The 21,205-nt window shown below is 34.0% G+C and overlaps 2 protein-coding genes across 3 annotated transcripts; one reads left to right on the top strand and one right to left on the bottom strand.

The window, feature by feature from the left end:
* The first annotated feature begins 1,814 nt into the window (after nucleotides 1-1,814).
* Nucleotides 1,815-7,472, top strand: LOC110443081. The gene is made up of 6 exons (XM_021487064.1): nucleotides 1,815-1,883; nucleotides 2,559-2,688; nucleotides 4,157-4,730; nucleotides 5,291-5,475; nucleotides 5,972-6,159; nucleotides 7,157-7,472. Exons 2-6 carry the CDS (start codon nucleotides 2,563-2,565, stop codon nucleotides 7,347-7,349), a joined length of 1,266 nt encoding a protein of 421 aa, XP_021342739.1. The 5' UTR covers nucleotides 1,815-1,883; nucleotides 2,559-2,562; the 3' UTR covers nucleotides 7,350-7,472.
* Nucleotides 7,473-8,533: 1,061 nt separating this feature from the next.
* LOC110443047 lies at nucleotides 8,534-21,186 on the bottom strand. 2 transcript variants are annotated; one of them, XM_021487015.1, is made up of 4 exons: nucleotides 21,090-21,186; nucleotides 19,179-19,289; nucleotides 13,539-18,293; nucleotides 8,534-13,094 (listed from the first exon to the last, which is right to left on the bottom strand). In XM_021487015.1, exon 3 carries the CDS (start codon nucleotides 18,272-18,274, stop codon nucleotides 17,030-17,032), a length of 1,245 nt encoding a protein of 414 aa, XP_021342690.1. In that variant the 5' UTR covers nucleotides 18,275-18,293; nucleotides 19,179-19,289; nucleotides 21,090-21,186; the 3' UTR covers nucleotides 8,534-13,094; nucleotides 13,539-17,029. The 2 variants fall into 2 exon arrangements, with proteins under 2 accessions (XP_021342690.1, XP_021342689.1); XM_021487014.1 differs by lacking the exon at nucleotides 19,179-19,289 and having other exon boundaries at nucleotides 21,090-21,184.
* Nucleotides 21,187-21,205: the final 19 nt, after the last annotated feature.

Raw genomic sequence — 21,205 nt, 5'->3', positions numbered from 1 at the left:
TCTCGTGATAAACGTTAAATGATGTCTGCTTAACAGACCTATATAAACTGTGATAACAGTATACTTAAACGTTGAAATAACACTGCGAGAAAGGTACTCATACTTTTTTTTTAAGATTAATTTCATAATCACCAATGCCACTATTAGAGCATTTTTAATGCCTTATACAGATTTTTTCCATAGAAAATCTAACTTGTAGACTGTAGTTTTTTCCAAATTTGGATTACTTGGAAATGAAAAAATACCACCCAACATTCCGGGGACCCAAACTCAGGATTTCTTTACTTTACCAGTGTTGCTATCAATGAATATTAACTGCAGAGTGTCGAAATTAATCAATTTCTTGCTAAATGCAGAAACTCTATGTCCGGAGGAAAACATTATTTTTGTTGCATTATCTGCTATAGAAAAGGAGAATATTTCAAGTTTTTTGTTTAAATATTTTTCTTTTTAAGTGAAAACCCTCTTCACGCGACAATAACTTGTGCAGCAGTATCCCCTATCTTAATTTGTTCGGCCTTTAAATTGTCCTTTGGTATAGCAGAGTTATATTCTAAATACATATATATTTATTGTCATTTCCTTTTTCATAAAGAACATTTAAGCCTCCATAAAAAGTCCAGCAACCTGTAATGAATATAACAGCAAACATTGTATTTTTTACACGAGAATGTGATTTTAAAGCTGTAATTATCGACAAGTGATGGAAACCGATACTCTAATAGAAAGTGTGTAACATATTGTACCATATAGCCTTATACCATTTTGAGTGGGAAGTTGTCAATCTTAAACGGGGTGACATATTTCATTTGCTTTTTCTTGTTGTAGTTAATGAAATCAAAACAATCAAGTGTCTCCCCTATTCAAACGCCTTACAACACATCGACAGACTCTATTACATAAATAATCCGATTAACGATGTGACCTAGCAGTTTTGTCCAGGTTATGGTCGAGTGATCACAACGTCAACAATGTACATGTTCGGTACGTAGCCTTTCTCAACAAAAACCGTAAAATTATATTGCAGGTATCAGATGCACTACTAAGTTCTATCTGAAGTCTTATTTACCTTCAGTTATTTCACTTTAGATTGTCACAATACTTCGTTGCCATAGTCGAGCTCGACGAAAACGCTAGGGGACGTATCCAGAGTATCATTAATTATGATCGAGACAATGCCAAGTATATCACAGTAGACTTCGTCTCGGATCCAGTTCTTTATAACGTCATCTTTTCGAAAGAAATCTTGAAGACCATCCTTTATGTTCATTTGGAAATTTTGTAGAAGAGAGTTCCCACTATTTGTTTGTTTTTGTATTAATTACAATGAATCACGTTAGTGTTGATTTGCTACTATTTGGTATGTATCTTTATATAGGCCTATAATCAAAATGTAAACTGGAAGATTTACTACAAGCAAATAGCATCCGTTTTTACTGTACCTCCCATCCAAACGGACACAAAATAATAATAAAAAATCTTCAAAATACTAATACTGTTAAGAAGAGACGATGGTAAACCTATTTCAAATATGCATGCTATTGGCTATACAGAATGTATTTCAGGCAGAACTTGATTTAAATAAAGCGATTCTACACAAGACGTTACATGTATTATATGCACTCATGATGATTTCTTTAAATATTTAAAGAACATTTAAATAAAAACAAATTTACATATAAAACCTGTCTTAATAGGATAACCTTTAAGCTCGAAGTAATCAATCGGCGTGACGATAGATAAAACAACAATGGTGACTGATAACATTCAAAGGGTGTACAAAACATAATCACGTGATTGATTCGGTGGATATATTGTTGTAAAATGTCAACCTGTGTACATGTTAGCATATCCAATTCTTCACCATAGTCATTATTCTAATCGTAAGTATTGGATTTGTGTGATGTGTTAATTTCTTGTTTAGCTGTACATTGACTAAGTCAGCAATTGGTCTTGTTAATCATAAAGGCTCTACGTGTTGGAATGTTTACAACAAAGACAATGTTTATATGAGTGGCAGTGCTAGTTTTCCTATTTAGTCAAAAGACGTTAATAGCATTGAACGGAATAACCCCACATAGTTCACAATACATATTGAATAATACCAGTCTTGTAATAGTCCAAGTATTCTTCATATTATTGGTGGCGGACTACAAAAATAACGAAATTATCTGTTAGTTTACGACAGAATACTTTTTACTATATAAGCCTTAAATTCGTATCATAACTGCTTGGATAATTACATGTATAATACGTATACTGGAGTGGAATTCCATCTTGAAATCCGAAGCATGATTAGCTTAACGCTTCCCTAGCGAATACATGGTGGAATTTTCGAAACAACAAAACAGAGACGAAAAGACCCTAAATAGATTCTCGAAACCAAAAAGATAACGTTTCTGAAAATATCCCGATAGTATCCTAGAACGGTTTTATCCTAGTAATGTCTGTTATGAGTAAATGTTGGTCTAGAATAAGACTTTGTGTTGAATGAAGCGAAAAACGTATGTGTAATATACTGTTACGTTTGTTAATACAATGTTCTGCTTCCATTGAAGGGGTATGGCTTACAGTTCCGGTCGTTCGCGCATACCCCTTCCCCGGGGACTGTGTTTCGTAATAAGCACAATAGTTGGTATCTTCATTTACACAATATATATGAATATCGAATATTTTCAACCAATATTGGTAAGTATTCAAAGGTCTTGTAATGATGATCAACTTTTGGTACTTTGTATTGTTCTATATCCTGATATTTATAATTATCGTTTCGTATCATGCGATCAGTGCATATAAAAAGCGATAATGGCAAAGTCTGATTGTATAGTATTGTAAGTAAACACTAATAAACTAAAGTATGACCTATAAAATATACCATATTAAAAAAATGTCAAATTAAGTATCAACTATAATATACAGTAACTGGCGATCTAAGTATTACTCATAATGCAAAACTAGGAGATATTTTTCATAAGGAGTCCTAGGCAGCGAGATGCCTCTATGAACAGGAATATAAATTTTCTGATACGATGATTTTTTTGGGAAAACTACGCAAGACACTAGGCTATAGATTTTCTTCCAGAGTGCGTCAAACTAAAAGGTCAATAATTCCAAAATTAATTTGCAGAGTCTGCATTTCTCGATGCCGCAAACATCATTACATATCCTGTCTTCAGAAAGAACCAGGCATGACTGAAAAAAGATTATCTATACATTTTCCAATTTTTCGAAAGAGGAAATACAAGCTATCACGCGTCTGTATTACATTTTTACATAATGCTCTGATGATAACGATACGGACCTACCTCGTGTGTATTGGATTCCGAAACTTCACCAGTATCATTTAAAACAACGTTTTATCGTTCGCTCTTCTAGTCGATCAACCATGCAGTACACCAAACATCTTACGACTTCTAAGTGCCATTAAATCAGTGTCAAAGTTTTACCGTGACACTGTATTGTTCTGAAGTGGATTTAATAGAATGTTGACAAACAGATCAATTTTGAATATCTTCACCTCAAAAGGATTTTTCTATCACTGTTGCGTTTTCCATTCTTTGCACCACCATTCTTCAACCAAACTTAAGAGACTCCATGCTCTTTTATTATAAGACTTTCCCCCCAAAAAGGCGAATAGCGATATACATATATGGTTGTAAAATCATTTTGGAACATTTTTTGGTGAAAATTACAACAAAGGCCAAACACGAAATGCCCTGAGGATGAAATTATGTAAAAGGTTTCGTTCTTGATTGACAATATCTATGTTGAGTTCGGTGACACTGATTTCAAGCAATCTTATTTGTTTTTGTTTTGATTCTTTGATTCTTGTTCATTTAACCATTTACCTTTTTCTAGATTGAAGTAGAATACAGTTGGGATGGGGTATAATGGATCCTGTGCCGTAGTGTTCAAGTGATGAGGCATTGTAAATCAGCTATTGGAGTTACAAATCCATAACAAGCATCACAGATATACATTCCTAGGACAAACATTCATGCACACACTTACACGTGTAGAGTTTTAAAAGTTGATAGTATGTGTTAATCTTTTGAGTAAGTCTGTTTCCGTATATTCCTGATTGTGCTAACTTTATTTGACAGATATGTACATATTGTATACTAAATAAAGAAATACGTGATGATTTGTTTTTCAGTTTCTGAAGCGCAACTACATCCGGTTACATGATTCCACATTACTCTCCGTGTTTTCTGCAGTGATGCACATTGATGATCAAACCCGAATAACACTAAATGTGTGGGACGGATCGAGTAACATGAACTACAAATGCTGTATTTTGACTTCAGATGCACAGTTAGTTCAAGTTAATGCAAAACCACTAAATGCTCCATATGCTCCATACGACGAAAACATGTTATCTGCTCGACAATACAAATGTTCATTATCGTCAAGTAAAAATCATGTGATCTCTGTTGCTATGATATCAGCTTCCAAGACATGTGCAATGACTAAACAATTTACAAACGTTATTTATCCTTCAAGGCCAAGAGTGTCGAACAGATTTGTTATCTATTCTGTGCTAACACGAGAGGTACGTCCTATTCAGCTAGTTGAATGGCTGGAATATTACAAATCTGTAGGAGTGGATAAGATCTATTTGGTTCTTCAGCTTCCAGATGCTCAAATAATGACGGTGCTATCACATTATCTAAAAAATGGTTTTCTGGAGATTCATGAGTTTCCTTTCCCGTTACCTGGTAGATCACAAGGTATGTTGAACCGGTTTCACAATTTTTTGTAACTTTCCAGAAAACTGGAACGTGAAATGGTTAGCTTTCCTTATTTCTGAGGCATTGGCTAAGCAGGCTAGGAACCACATATATGTAACACGTTCGAAGAATTTTCATCAATTCATATACAGAGCAGGACATTTAACAACACAACCCATAACGTTATGTGCTTTCTAACGTTCAAACTTATAAGAGTTGCATAACCGTGGCAAACAACCAAGAATTGTTGGGAGAGTATTTATTAATAATCGAACAGCTTGAATGTGTATTGAATCTTGGAGTCATAAAAATCAACTTTTATTTGCATTTCTTAAATAATTATCTCTTTATCAAAAAGCAATTTTCAAGTCATAGATATATTGCCTGTCTTCATTATTAATTTCTTTTCACTTCTTTATTAAATCAATATCAGGATAATGATCATTTATACATTTAGGTAGTTGCCTCATATATAGTCAAGCGATAACATATTAGTTTTTATGAGAATTACAATGTGTTAATTATTAAAAAATTAAAGAATTCGTATTTGCATATTGCAGATGATGTCGATCGTAATTTTGCCATACCGACCGATGATGCTGTCCGTCGTCAGCTAGACCAGGACAAGCTCGTAGCTATATTCCACTGCATAGAATATCTACGTGGTTTCGGATACGCGGCCTATTTAGACGTTAATGAATTCATAGTAACGAGCGAATGGAGAATGCTAATTTACTTCCTTGAGGTAATCTAATAATATATATGACATCTCGGTTACGAAATGACAATTACGTAAATCTGAAACCAGTGTTTCATGATTAAACAACCCGATAATTCCTTTATTTGTTTTCTTCTCTATATTATCCCGAAACTATTATGCTCTTAACATGCTGAGTATTCATCACAGCGAACATCCGGTCTTGAGTATGCTTCAGTAGGTTGCAAAATTGTGTTGCCTTACCAAGAATACGAGATAATGACAAATAAGAAGATATCTTGAGATTTGACAAGTATGTCAACAAACTATTTAAAAGAAGTAATTGAATTTACAGTCTTACTTGGTTATCTGTCTAAATGGCCTCGAAAATAAGAGTATTACTTGTAAGAAAGACGTATTGAGGAACGTGAATAGACAAGTGTTAAATTGAAATTCAATACAGTACAGTAAAAAAGGACAGGACACACGTCCATAGTAGTACGACAAGTCTATTTGTGTCCTTTATAAAAACTATTAATTGTAGGAGACGTTTGAACGGAACTTCCCAGACGCTGCTGGAGTGAACTTGAAGTATGTATACATCGACCGGGATCAGTCAAATCTACAAGTTAATAACAGGACTGAACAAATTAATTACAGGACCATCCACGTCCCCGGGCGTATTCAAAGAATGAGCAGCAACATAGTCATACCACGGACAAATTACGACGTGTAAGCACAAACATTGTCATAGAATTCTGCAAGTGGTGTGATTCGTAATTCAAGAGGGAGAAGAGTGTCATGTGAAATCGAGGGTGTGCCACGAGTTAAAACATATCCCAAGTACTCATTTATATGTAAAATTACTTATATCTAAACAACGGTTTATTTTTTCGTACCCTTTATGAGGTAATTTTGAAAAGTCTTTTGAAGAAGATCGCGAAAATAAGTGTAACAAGAATTGAATGGGATCTTTCAAAAGTCCATGAAGGTAAAAATGATTTTTCTCTCCGTTTAACCGTCATCATTCTAGGCATTGTAACTTTTTAAAAGAGGTTTAAAGTGTCCAACATAAATGACTATTATGATGTCAAATGTGCATAGTAGTATATCCGGTTAACCTTTTATCGAAATAATTCTTTATTAGAAAATATCGTTTAAAGATGTTATATAAATAGTTAACCCTGCGACCTTAAATGTGGCTCAAGGTAATTTATTCCAACAAAGAGTTTGGCAGTCATCAAGCTCATTGGCATATATTCCATTACTCAATGCTACATGTTTAAATAGAAGTTCAGAGGTTACTTTTCATACATTTGATCCCTGAGCTGGAATGTTGGTCTAAATTACTTTTAAAAAACAAATATAATGGCCTCCGACCCCAGCATCTATTAGGCCAAACACCACTTCTCTAATCTTCATGGTTTGTTAGCATGTTTTGAAAATTTTAAAGCAGTTAATTCCTGTGACGTTGCATTTTAAACACAATTCATAAGTACAATATGTGAGGTAGCAGATTTCCTTAATTTTCAACTAACCAGTACTTTTCAAAATTCGAGATTGGGTTTCTTTAGGTTAGAGGCATGTACAATATTTTACACATGGCGAAAAATGTAGCTCTTTAAATGCGTCCTGAATCAGTAACTCATGCAAACAAACATTCAGTTAAAGGACATTGCGGCTATTGGAAACTGATATTTGTATAATGTGTTCTTTAATTTTGTTTCAGGTACACCATTCCAGAAGACAAAGGGGTTGTGTACCTTATAAGACACTGCCGGGCAATGTGGATATTCTGTATCAAGAATCATTCGTCATCTACATTGAAGTTGTACCATTCAAGGACCGATTTAGAGCGAAAATGCTTAGCTGTAGCAGCTAAATTATACCTTAATGTACATCATCCCAAACTCAAAATTTGAACGGTAATTCAGATTTGTAAGAGGAAACATTTTAGGACTGTAATCTTGATGGTCTGCGATTTTGTCATAAGATTCGTCGATAACTTCGTCGTTGACGGTACTATGAGAAATAAATGAATTCGAACGGCATAAATCTAGTTCATTTGCTGATATAATAAATAGCAATAGTTGATCCTTGGCGATAACTGAAAACTGTCCAATATTCAATGTAATAGTAGCTGTATGCATGAAATAACCGCAACTCAATAATTTACTGAATTTTCGCGTCAAGTATGGTTATATGATTAGCTAAATAATTATACATGTCATACGAGCGTGTGCTATTACGGATATTTATTAAATGTCTTTTAATGTCTTGGTAGCAGTTCATAATAATAATAATATAGAGCATTTCATAACACTTCCTTGTGATTTACTATTCTGGTTGCTGTGCTTTTCTCAACAACTGTGCTTAAATATCAATTGTTTTAGGAGTTACAAAGTCACATTTTTTCCCAAGTGGACATTTTCCTTGTTTTTTCCACACTTTGTCAACTCTTATTATTTTGCTGGTGTTAATTCTGATAAGATGATAAGGACTAAAAACAACAGCTTATCTGCTGTTGACGCCACTGTTAAGAACTCATTTAATCTGACCTTTGACCCCATGATATTGAAGATGGGGATATTCCAACCATAATAGCAACAAAAATCACACTTCCTTTCTTCGTATTAGTAGGTTTCAAATGAACAAGAATTATTTCTGTTGTGTGAAAGTTTGAAAAACGGTTCTGTGATCAAGTATTACTTCGGTAAAAGTCATGAACTGGTCCAGAAATAAAACAAGCAAAACTGACCAACGCTTTATGCCAGTACTGATATTGGTTTTCTTGTCTGTAGATGATTATAAGAAAGTTAAATACTTTAAATGATGAGCCAGCATACTTAAAGCACAGTTTGCCGACTGTGAGCAGTTTTGTGGTAAGTGTTCAGGATTTATAACATACTCCAGACGTCATTTCTCTTTCACCGTTTGAACAGACAAACCAACATGGAAGCCATTTTTTTCTTTTTCGTAAGACAGTACCTTGTGACGCTTCGGAGTTTCCGAAAACGTCCATCGTGGTGTAAAACCATTTAGAGCCCAGAAGAATATCAACCGTGCTATGTTCTAGTTGTTTAATAAAAAATCAGAGAGATAGGTTCTATTTTGACCACTTTATTCTAAATATTACAATAAAAACAACACAATAAATAACAAATTCAATCTGCACGGAAAAATGACGCTACAAACTGCATTCATTATAGTTACTGTAAACGCAAGTATATAGCGGTCTTAATTATGCGGTTTTATTTCTGGTGAAATTACCAACATATCAAAATGTTTTATTATCATGCTTTATATCACCGTGCTTGCTAGTGTGTATAATGTACTTTAGGAACAGAATACCTATTTAATAATAGTAATAATAGACTGATGTTTTCCATTCCGGATTTTGTATTATTGTTACTGTTGAATTTTACTTGCTGAAACAGCTTATCAAGCTCATCATCCAGCCATATCAGCTGAAGTCGTTGAAAGTTTCTGCAGGTAGCATATATGAAATGACAAAATTCATATAGACTACGAGTCGTATTTCTGTATTAGGTAGAACCAACTAGAGTTTAACGTTATTGTCTATCGAAAAAAGATCTAGTAATGCAAATTATAGAGAGTTATTTTCTCACTAAGTTATTTTTACGACCATGAAGGTAAGGTGAATGCACGTGTTCAGATTTGCATGGATTCGTATTTTCAATATCGAAGAGAAAATACCACTGAAATTAAAGCTTTTTGCAGATGCAGTAATCAATAATAGCAAGTCAATTGTACTCAGGATATGAAGCTGTAATAACACTTACATAAGTGTGTTTAAAGTATGTTGCAGTCATGATCGAATAAATAGGATCAACAATATAGACATCGTCAGTTTTCGACACAAAACATCATCATTAAGCTAATGAACACACTGCAATATGAAAAACCATACGTGAACAATAAAATAAATAGATAAAAAAACAACAACCAATATATAATGATAACTGCATTTGGCATGAAACACTAAGCTTAAATAAACTTGGCACAACACATTAAAAGCACTAAATAAAAGATAAATACTATATCTTTTAGCATACTAGCATGCGAATCTCGCTGTACTCGAATACTCGGTTCGAAATCTCATACAAGCAACAACTATCAATCTGATTCCATTATCGTCGTTGAACAAGGGCATAAATACCAAGGTGTGACATGTACTATGACTGGTACACGACAAATTGAACATTCAATGCTATTTGTTCATGGAATTAGGCTGACCAAATTTTCAAATAGATGAGCTTTGCAGATATAACGCTTTATTATCAGGTATCATGGCTATACATGTTTTAACCGCAATTGAATTAAGTCCACTGAATTAAAACTCAACGATTAGGAAGCAGTGGTTGATCACTAACTGGATACCGCTAAGGGTATCTCATAAATCACTCGTATTTAATAAAAAATATTGAACAAAGTTTATCGTATTCCAATCAACCAAGTGTTACTAAAGAAAAAAAGACAAATAAATAAAAATTAAAACAACAAATAATGGTAAATCAAAACAACAAAGAATGTGACGCTTATATCACATGGGACTCAACCTAGAAACCCAAGGGTGAATAATATATACATGATACGTAAGTGATAACATTATCTAAAATCATTGTAGAAACAAATCCAAAATAAATAATCATAATCAATATCATAATTGATAGGAAAGTATACGGTTAATCCACATTAATATACAGTTTATATATTGCATAAAATATGCTCCACTGGACACGGATTTAGGTACAATAACGACTCATATTCCGTATCAATAAATATAATATATATACTTTGGTTAAAGGGAAGATGTACAAAAAGATTAAACGTTTGGTATGAAGCTTTTGTTGTTAAAAAAGAAAATTGACTAATGTTAACACAGGCAAACAGATTTCTTGTGTAATATAATATTTGCAAAACCCTCATCCACCCCTAATAAATGATCAATGATACGCGCGTCCAATGCCAAGGGCAGATTTTGTTCAACTTCGAACTTAGCCTTTGTCTTGATACAATAATATTAAGTTTCATCAGAATCCGGTCAATTGTTTTAGTAATTGTTCGGAAACGTCGATCACTTAGAGTGTAGTATGCAAATTAAGTATGTGCATTTTTTCAAATTCAAACTTATCCTTTTGTCATTGTATACTATGGTTGTTATTTAATCCAGTTAATGTGCAGAAACTACCAACCAAACGGAGCCCAGTATGCGAATTGGTTGTGCAGTTTGCTCAACTTCGACCTATGTCTTTGTGTATTCTGCTTGTTTCTTGCTATTGATTTTCATTACATTCAGAGACGTTTCAAGGAAATCAATGCGTGACCGGGTGTACACTCCAAACACCATAATATCTAGTCAAAATGTTGACGAGCGTATACAAACTTTAAGACTATAAAATTACTGCACTATTGCAACTTTGTTCAATGAAGTTCAAATTTAATGGAAAAGGCAAAAGAAACAATAATGAACTATTATTAGTGTACAACCATTGGATCGAATGTTGATCTAAAAGTATATCATAGTTAAACATGCAAACTATGTTACAATTCAAATGTATATAGTAAATTTTACAATTACAATCCATTTTAATAAGTAAAAAAATCCGCGAAAATGTTTCAGGTTTTTATATATATATACAAAACCAAAATTTGAAGATTGGAATTATCTAATATTCACGATTTCATGCGCATCGTAACAAAAAACACCTGTGTTACAGTTGGTCACGTCATGATCACAGCACAAATAGCACGTTCACAACCTGATGACATCATACTAGAACAATGCTCATCAAATTAAAGAAGTTAAAGTGCCTGTCAATTGTTATCTTCAAACATCGAACTTTTAAAGTATTACCAACCTCAACATTTGTATTTCGATTATCAAAATAAAGTTAAAATGGACATAATAAAAGTTATTTCGAGTGCTGGGCGAGGAAAATATTATTTCTGCATGGATGTTTATAATTGAACTTTCCAAATGTGATATTTAAATGTATTGTATTGTACGAGCGACAAAATATATATATCCTGGGGAAAAATAAATAAATATTTCTTTGATTTGGAAGGCAAACTATGTCATTGGATGCTCATGTGTTCTTGTTAGTATTACTAATGTCTAATTTTACCAACGTTGAAGAAGCCAAACCGTTCTTGACTGAGTGATTCTGACAAAAATACATTTAAATATTTTATTTTCACATATTTCGATTCTTTACTAATATATAATATGCAACATCAATTATGCTATAGGTATATATCAACAGTTCAGGAATTCTGAAAAGTTATGAAACATGACAAATATCTACGACACATTACGACTTTCATTTGGCAGTTCATAGAGTAAATAAACAATGGAAGATATAAGACAAATATAAACACACATAAGTAAGACCAATATATCCACACATAGCACTAAACAGTATATCTGAAGGGCAACATTTGGCAGTAACAGTCATTTTTGGACAAAATGTATAATTGTATAAGTTCAATGTGGAGATAAAATGGCTCTTGATTCCAAGAAGGGTATATGTTTCAGTACAGAAGAATAGGTGTATTGCTATTTTCATAAAGTGTAAAACAAGATTAATTAAAAAGGCTTCAAAAAACTAGAACTTAACAAATCACTATCGGATATTCGCTTCTGTTCAGTAAGAACACCCAGTATGCTTCTATATTTCTACATTAAATGTTTATTTTTTCAATGAGGAAAATGTTTTTAAAAAAACATACGCGTAAAAATTATGTATGTGACTAAGTTATGTCCATTATGAAACGAGTTCCGAAGTTTGTTTTTAAATCTAAAAGAAGTAAAATTTTCAAACGCGTTTCCTCTATATCCTATGATCGTCAATGTAAACACACACAACTATACACATATTTATATTATCCATCCTATAACAATGAGTTTAAACTTACGTAAATCATTAAAATGTGGCATCGGTAACTCTTCAATGTCGCTAAAGGCTGTGACGCTAAGTTTGCTGTCTTCGACATTCATAATCGAGTTATGGTCTCATGTAAAAACTGCTCATTGCGCAATGTAAAACATTACATAGTATTCTCTGCATATGGTAAATATTCACCACATACGAGGGCACTTACATATTTTCTAAGCAGTCCATTGTTTTTTGTTTAATGGGACGAATTTTCTCCATTTGCCTATATGTAAAGTAATAAAACAAGCATTATGTTTTGTTCACACATGTAAACAGTGTAAACAGGCTAAGTTAGAGTGGAAATGGACATAAATGGCACTGAATAGATTTCTGTTCGACTAGCACAAACGCATTATACGCAAACACGTACATTATGTAACACTAAGCAACGGGACCAAACTTCGAAATCAAGTACGAAACTAAATATAAATATGTTCAAAAAGCTATATTTGTTCAGTATATGATTATGCCTAGACATGATTATGAACAAGCTGTTAAAGTTTTGAATAAAATGTTAAAGAACACATTTACTATGATGCCGTTACATTTTATTTTTCGTTTTTATTAGATTGTGGTTAGTTTGTATTACTCGTGCATGTTACCAGCAAAGAAGGACGAAGACGGATGGGTTCTTTATTCTTATAAATCGTGGCAAATATTTTCAAGAGGCATCAAAACCCAGTGTACATCATATGTCGAGGCAACGACCTGAGAGAAATAGAAATCAACAATTAATTAAACATTGTCATATTGTGTAGCCGCAACATAGCAAAATATCCAACGTTTGAGGAAAATCTAACTTCTCAGTGTTATAATAATATATTAGTCATGAGTTACCACTAATTATCAGAGTATTGATCGCAGGCATTTGTTTTTGTCAATAAAAATATCGCTGACAAAAAGAATCACACCCTACTCATATTTCTTTTCGTGAGTAGGGTGTGATTTTGTTTGGTCAGGACTGTTTTATTGACAGAAACAAATGCCTGTGGTATCGATAAGCGTTGATTGAAAAAGCTGCATCAAGCCATGTTCTTGAACTACTTTTTGAAAAAATTCTGCTGATGTAAGAATATTCTGGAGTATATCATCTGCAGATGATCAATTCGTATTTCAAGACATTTTTCTACCACTATCAATAGTAATACTTACGATATTAAGATAATCCTCTTAGCTATCCACGTCTGAAAAGTAAGACAATAGAGTCATCATAATTATGTAAGTAAGCAAAATAGTTCATGCAAAAAATGACACTCAACTAACCGCTTGAAACACAACCTGACTGTATAATTATGTCAATATTTAATGCTATATCTGGTCAATGTTAAACTACTATACATGTAATAACATTTTCATGAATTCAAGAATAGTTTAATATATGTGACAATAAAATAACAAATCAGTGTTTCATAACAACTGACTGAACTCGTTCCAGTGGTAATATATATCTTACCTTTAACGATAATGACTGATGTCGTTTCCAGGTAAAGGCTCTCTTACGTTCCCCATGAACACGACAGCTACTGATACGATACTCATTATTACGTCATACAGAAGACAGAAACTTGCTTCGTAACGCTCATTCAAATGATTAATTATGAATTTTCATTATTTAAAATCACTTATAAAGCGTTTTTATTTTAAATCAGATTATTCTCTCGTATTTTTCTTTTTATTTATATCTGGCAAGGACTGTGCTCTCCAATGATATGATAAAAATTGAAAGAAAAGTTATACAAGGGACAATAAAACCTGTGAAGAATAATGTCCTTCAGTTCATAGTCACACCCTTTCTATCACTGTTACTATAACAAGGAATGCATGCGTGTCACTTCACAAACATATTTTAGCAGATCTATATGTTCTGTCTACCATTTCCCAAGCATCGTCTTGACAATTGCACAGTTGAATGATGACACAGTATTCTTAAAACGCCATTCAAGCTAAGTGTGTACTACTACAAAAACTGAGATGCTCCTAATTCAAAATTATAAGTAATTACAAAGTATAGGGTTACATATTTGACTGACCCCTGCCATTATGTTTTCTAGCACCAATATTTCTTAATTTTATATCAACAAGAAAATTACAATAATAAATAATTTGGCATAGAAGTATTAATCGAAATAATTACTCAACGATACTATTTGGCCTATGGTGGGTGACAGATTGGTCACGAATTATCTTTGGCTAAAGAGATGTATAATTATATAGGTATATAAATGATGTATAATTATATATATATATATATATGTTCTTCGATATATGCTGTCTAATTGTTTATATTGTTTCTACCTTTTTGGAAGTAGTAATTACCCTTATAAAAAAATGAAACATAACTTATGTCGAAATTGTTATTAGATTACTACACAATCACTACCAAAATATACACTTTTTCAGGACGTAATGAACAATCACCAAATATCGACAAAACGACATATTATAAGACTACACACACTGTTCTAATGCTTCAAAGATATTGTGATCACTTAGTGGAAATTCAACGTGAAATGAAAAAGAAATCTGGTTCCAGATTCACGGTCCATCCATATACATGTAGTTTATGACTGAGGTTAATATCTTCGAGGACATGGTTGTTCATGCAACATAAATATTAAATAGTAATTTAAGCAGATCAAAGAAATTCTATGTTTTCTGTCTTTGTATAGGTTAAAGGTCAAAATTCTCAGTGATATATGACTATTGCGTAACTTATTATGGAGAGAAAATGAGGCAAGTCTTATAAACATTGATTGAAAAAACCGCTATATTTAAAATACATGTACTGTTAAACACTATGAAAAATCATGTTATTTTTTCTCACATGAAGATTGATTAAGCACCCATACAAGGACATAATGTAACACATTGACCAGCTATTCTTGTATATCGCTGGACTAGTTGCTGCCTCCCATCTACATGTACATTATGTATGCCTCTATTTCATTTTGTTTTCAAAAAGTAAGAAGAATTGTATGGTGACTATGGTGATGCAGTTCAATTTATCAAAAGTTATAAGGCTCATAACCTAAACATCATTCACATCATTCAGTCTCTGGTTCTTTGATATATATTATGACAATGAAATGTAATGGCTTGATGGTAATCTATGAAGTGACAAATGGTCTAGGTTGTATAAACATGTAATTATATCATGTTATATTAACTATTGCATGGCAACGTCATTATGTAAACCCTGCTGAATTCATTTGGCAAATCTGCTGTATATTTGTAGGGAGATCCAGAATTTGAACACCATAAAGAATATCCCATGTTTCTACAGAACGGATTTCCAGATCTTTTTGATATGCCATGACAATTCTGTTGTCACCAGCTAAGGCATTAAATGTCACGACATGAGCACGAAATATTGGTGGGATGGTTCCTACAGACAGACTAGAGTAGTTGGTGTCAGGATTAATGTAGACGTTTTCCAACAGGTAATTGTCAGGTAAAGCTACCACCCTTGTCAGACTGTCAGGACGTAACAGGATCCTATGCTTTTATCACAAATAAGGATACAATAACCGGAGTGGTGAGCCATAATACAACAGTAATTAAGTAGACTTAACCAGTTTTTACTGGGACATACGTATACGTATACACTGTCTTCCCAAAGAAGGGCCACCCAGAGTGGTATGTGTAAAGAGTATAGCTTTTATTTGATGACCATTTTAAAGAGTATAGCTTTGGTGAAATCCTGCTTAAACAGATCACACCTTTGGTTTCTAAAAAAAAAAAAAAGTTTTTGCTTTACATTTACAATCTTTTCTATGGAAATTAAAATATATAACTTCACTTAGAAATTTCAGTCGAAAATACTAGCTTTCTTGACATCAGTGTCATTTTATCATGCTGTGCAAATACACATGTTTCATAATCATTTCGAAGGTCAATAAAACAATATACATTTACAAATATAAACATGCAAAGAAATATGGCTGCCAGGTAGCTGCCAATATATTTCTATCTATAAAGAATCACCACTAATACATGAAAACATAAGTATTGAAACAGTAAATATATTTTAACTCTTCAAACTACAATTGAGGTGTGGAAATGTGCGGGAGCACATCGTTGCCACTTTAATATATATATGTTCTGTTTTATAGTCTCATTTTTATTCATCCTTATATAATAAATGGGAAATATTCAAAAACGTCTTCAGCACGAAATTGTTCAGTTTGATAACTTATGTAACATGTAATTGTTTGTGTATAACATGAATTTTAAGTCAAGTCAGTATACCTTGTTTATGAAAAATATCAATCTACAGCTCTACTCACTAATAGTCAGACAGCTCTGTGACAAACCAACTGTACAAATAAATACATAGCCAATGGCTGATCCAGAGTGTAAATGACTGAAACACTGAAAAACATTGTTTACCTACTTATACATGCCATAACTTCTCAAGTTTTCGGAAGTCAAAAAAGGAAGACCGCCATTGTTTTGTTTGTCATTCTTGTAACTATAGTATAAAGCAAGAAGTACATTGTATGTTAATTACACACACAGTGCTTCAAAAAGGATATGTGTGTTATTAGTTCCTTATGGCTCCCACATGTACATTGTACCGGTAGCTTCAGTTGAAGAATTACAATGGTTTCTCCTTGATGACAGAACATTTGCTATGGGTTGAATTATAATGGTTTGTCCTTGTTCATAACTGCTTTAGCCTGGAGAAAGGCAATGATCTTCTTTGGCAGAGGCAGTTTGCTCAGATCTCTATAATTTGTCAGATGGAGTATTGCTCTGCGACACAGGTACTGCAGGTTCAATCGGGGTATCGGTAGCTTGTATGTGACTACTTTGCGGTGATAGGTACAATTCTTCATCAGAGATATGGATGCCTCACCAGGAGAAAAATAGGGGAAGACTTGAAGATTGATAACCTCTGACACTGGCCAATAACATCCACACACATCAACTTTGAACAAAATGTCTAGCGTCCGAAAGTTCAGCAAAGCAATCACATTGACACTGTACTCCTTACAATGAACAGGGTGAACGCAGCGCAAGGCTATGAAGTCACCAAGCGGACTGGATTTCATCTGCTGTATATTTGTAGGGAGCTCCAGATTTTGAACACCATAAAGAATATCCCATGTTTCTACAGAACGGATTTCCAGATCTTTTTGATATGCCATGACAATTCTGTTGTCACCAGCTAAGGCATTAAATGTCACGACATGAGCACGAAATATTGGTGGGATGGTTCCTACAGACAGACTAGAGTAGTTGGTGTCAGGATTAATGTAGACGTTTTCCAACAGGTAATTGTCAGGTAAAGCTACCACCCTTGTCAGACTGTCAGGACGTAACAGGATCCTATGCTTGTTTGTTGAAATATAGCACTCATACCATCTCCTACAGTGATAGAACATCAGAAAATGACCTATGACCTGGCTTGTCTCGATGTCCAGTATGTAGAACTTGGGTGACAAATAATACCTATTGGTGTTTATTTGAACAACAACAAGTCCATTGTTGTATGCAACAACGCTGCATTCCCTGCGATTGCGATTATGTTGAGAATGGCGAACCCATTGAGGGTCTGGAACAGGGACTCGAGGAAGTTTGAAATTACCAATATACCATTTCTGTTTTTCCACTATCTGTAATTCAGACTTAGACTTGAAACTAGGAACAAAGTATCGCCCACATGTAGTGTCAGGTTTTGCAAGTACTCCACACCTTCTCCTGGACTCGCGACAAGTAGTGAAATCAGCATAGTCTGCGTAGCCACAGATAGTGCGCTGCGTCTTTATCCAGCGACCATAGGAACAAGACTGCAGCACTCCAGTTACTGGTGTAGCCTGAATCAGTGACCAGTGCTCCACTTTGTTGCTACATCCAGGCCGCTTGTGGCTGTTTGAGTTCCCCATGCTGATCCATCAAACCCACCTGCAAAAACATGAATTTGTCAACTGTCATCAACTTGACTATTCCCCTGCTTATGTTTTGATGACCCAGCCACCCTTTATATATATTCTGAAATCTTATGGAGACCAATTGGAAGTACATGTTTCAGAGAGACTGGAAGTTGACAACATTCATGGAATTATCACAAATAAATTGATTATTATCCTAAATGTTGAAAAACATTATGTACATTTTTCCAACTTTCTTGTGTAAGGTTAAAACCTCAACTGCCTGTCAAAAATGAATACATTTCAAGATATATAAAGTGTTGCCAAAGATAGTTATAGATGAAGACTGTAAGAATAAAACAATTCTTGTAATTGTTATATATTTAGCCTTAAGGTGTAGGGTTCCACTGTATCATTTATAATTACAAAGAAGAGTTCCACTTCGAAGCTCTATATGTATATTTTTTTTCATTTTGGAGTATTAGTATTAATCACTGATCTGGTGACTACTGTATACCAGGAAATGTTCGCTGCAGTTTATAGCTAATTTATCATGACAGCGAATATTAGTACAAAGCATGCAATGGTTGGAATTTTATAAGTTCCGCCTACAAAAATTCATGAGGGAGTAGTCCTTTCTTGCAGAGTAGTACTAATTTGGGGAGGGAGTAGCCCTCAGATGGAGAGATATAAGTGATTTTAGGGAAATAGGACATTTTATTGTATTGATTTTATGTCGGGAAAACTCAGTAGAGGTATAATAATTATAGTTATCTTATGTGAAGGGCGAAATTAAAACTAGGCAAAACTATATTATATCGACAAAAACATATTTGACTTGCCGAAAGTTTCCTAGTATAGTACTGCAGTATACCAGAAATCCCCATGCCCAATAGCCCAAATTAGAAAACTGGATTACCTGGAGAAAGAATACCAACTGGCAGACTGCCCCATGCTAGCTTGTGACCCAGCAGTGGAGGGCTAGTGACCATTGATGGTCAGATGCTGAAACTACTCTGCAACCATGGCCCTTTATAATCAGATTGATGAAATCTGTACATTTTTACAAAATGGCAAACCATGTACATGTACGTATACTCAGTTTTAGCATCTGCTTTGTCGTTTTACTTAATGACAAAACATAAACTCAATTTCAGTATTTGGTTTGTGTATAACAATTGTATTGTTTACAATCTGACAAAAACAATTGATTTGTTAATTATTGTACATACGCTTACAGCATAGCCGAATCAACATCAATTTTGTGGACAACTCGTACACATATTACACCTTTGTATGCACACACTTCACTAGTCATTTGTCTGATGAATTGAAGGTGACAGAGTATGTATACCGAAATAGTCATGAAAACGTCAATTAAAAACACTTATTGGTTGTGTAACAAGAACTTTTCATAATATATAATGCATGGCTTTATCCAGGAATTGTTTTTTACTACTGTACCCTTTTTCCATGCAAGTAGAAAATAGGCCTGTCGCAGGCAAGGCAGGTGTCTGCAAGCCCCTCTCTCATAACTCACTAAGTGATTTTTTGGTCAGATTTTAAGTCAATTTAAGTGGTCAATTGTCATGCACAACGCGAATCCAAACAAGACGCCCAATGGGTCTGAATCACTCACCTGGTATTAATCTCACACTTGTAATCTTAAAAGTGGACTAATATACAGCTACAGGCAAAATATCTGTTCCATTCATTTAAATCTAATAAATGACTTAAACATATGACGCTTCTGACTTTAAAAGTCGAACAAGGACATTATTAATATAAGTTTAACAGAGTTTATAGTCTTCTGTCCCAGCATGCTTCTGGCTAAATATCATTACCCTGGACCTTTTGAATATATTCAGAACAAGTCATTTAAAGATTTAAACATATTTGATCCCTGTGACCTTGAATATGAGCGAAGGTCATTTATTTGAACAAACTTGTTAGCACTTCATCCCAGTATATAACTGGCAAAATATCATAACCCTATACCTTTTGGTTATTGAGAAGAAGTTGTTTAAAGGTTTTTAATATGTTTGACCCCTGTTACCTTGAAAATGGGTCGTGAAGGTCATTCGTTAAAATAAACTTGGTAACCCTTCATCTGAGCATGATACTGGTCAAGGTCATTCATTTGAACAAACGTGGTAGCCCTTCATCACAGTATGCAACAGGCCCAATATCAGTACCCTGCTGGGCCTTTTGGTTATGGAGAAGAAGTTGTTTGAAGATTTAAAGACATCTGAACCCAGTGACATTGAAAGTTGGTCAAGGTCATACATTTTAACAAACTTGGTAGTCCTTCATCCCAGCATGCTACAGGCCCATATTGGCTGGCGACACTTTCTTAACTGTACATATTAGTACCTAGTAGCTTCCTTTGGTCCGGGAACCAAACTTAGACATTTTATCAGATAGATGTCAAATCAATATCTATCTCAGTATCTGTCCAAATATCTACAAGTAAGTCTGGTGTCAGGGACAAAGGAAACTCGGGATTTGTTGTGTTGATATCGGCCATCGTACGACTCAGAATGATGGAATGATTTGACATGGAACTAGATATGGAACCGTAAAAGAGCTGGACTCAAACTTTACATGTACATTAATGTAACATTATAGGAGAAGGGTGAATGCACTAGATATCCTTGGTAAGGCTACAGTACCAAACAAAACAGGTCAACCTGAACTGATATTATTCTGTAAACACGCGACTAAATCGAAATAAACGTCACATATCTCTGTGCAATAGCGCATATACGTATTGTCCTGAATATGCAGTTCAACAAAATGACCGAAATAAATGTAAACACAGCTATCCTACCTTGTTGTGAATGTGTGAATCTGAATGTCGATGTCAAAAATCAAAACACTGCGTCTCTAAAATGCTTGACACGATGATGAACACCTTCATTTCAAACCTTTCGTCGACATTGACAA

Source organism: Mizuhopecten yessoensis, unplaced genomic scaffold (assembly GCF_002113885.1).
Source record: "Mizuhopecten yessoensis strain PY_sf001 unplaced genomic scaffold, ASM211388v2 scaffold716323, whole genome shotgun sequence".
In the NCBI taxonomy this organism is placed as follows: Eukaryota; Metazoa; Mollusca; class Bivalvia; order Pectinida; family Pectinidae; genus Mizuhopecten; species Mizuhopecten yessoensis.
The sequence above is the reverse complement of the archived record's forward strand: the minus strand, read 5'-3'. Positions and strand labels throughout refer to the sequence as shown.

Bases quoted from the DNA above. Each gene is read 5' to 3' on its own strand.
- LOC110443081 (XM_021487064.1), top strand. From the start codon at position 2,563: ATGGCTTACAGTTCCGGTCGTTCGCGCATACCCCTTCCCCGGGGACTG. The intron at 2,689-4,156 runs GTAAGTATTCAA...TTTGTTTTTCAG, and splicing joins AATATTTTCAACCAATATTG to TTTCTGAAGCGCAACTACAT. The intron at 5,476-5,971 runs GTAATCTAATAA...TATTAATTGTAG, and splicing joins TGCTAATTTACTTCCTTGAG to GAGACGTTTGAACGGAACTT.
- LOC110443047 (XM_021487015.1), bottom strand. From the start codon at position 18,274: ATGGGGAACTCAAACAGCCACAAGCGGCCTGGATGTAGCAACAAAGTG.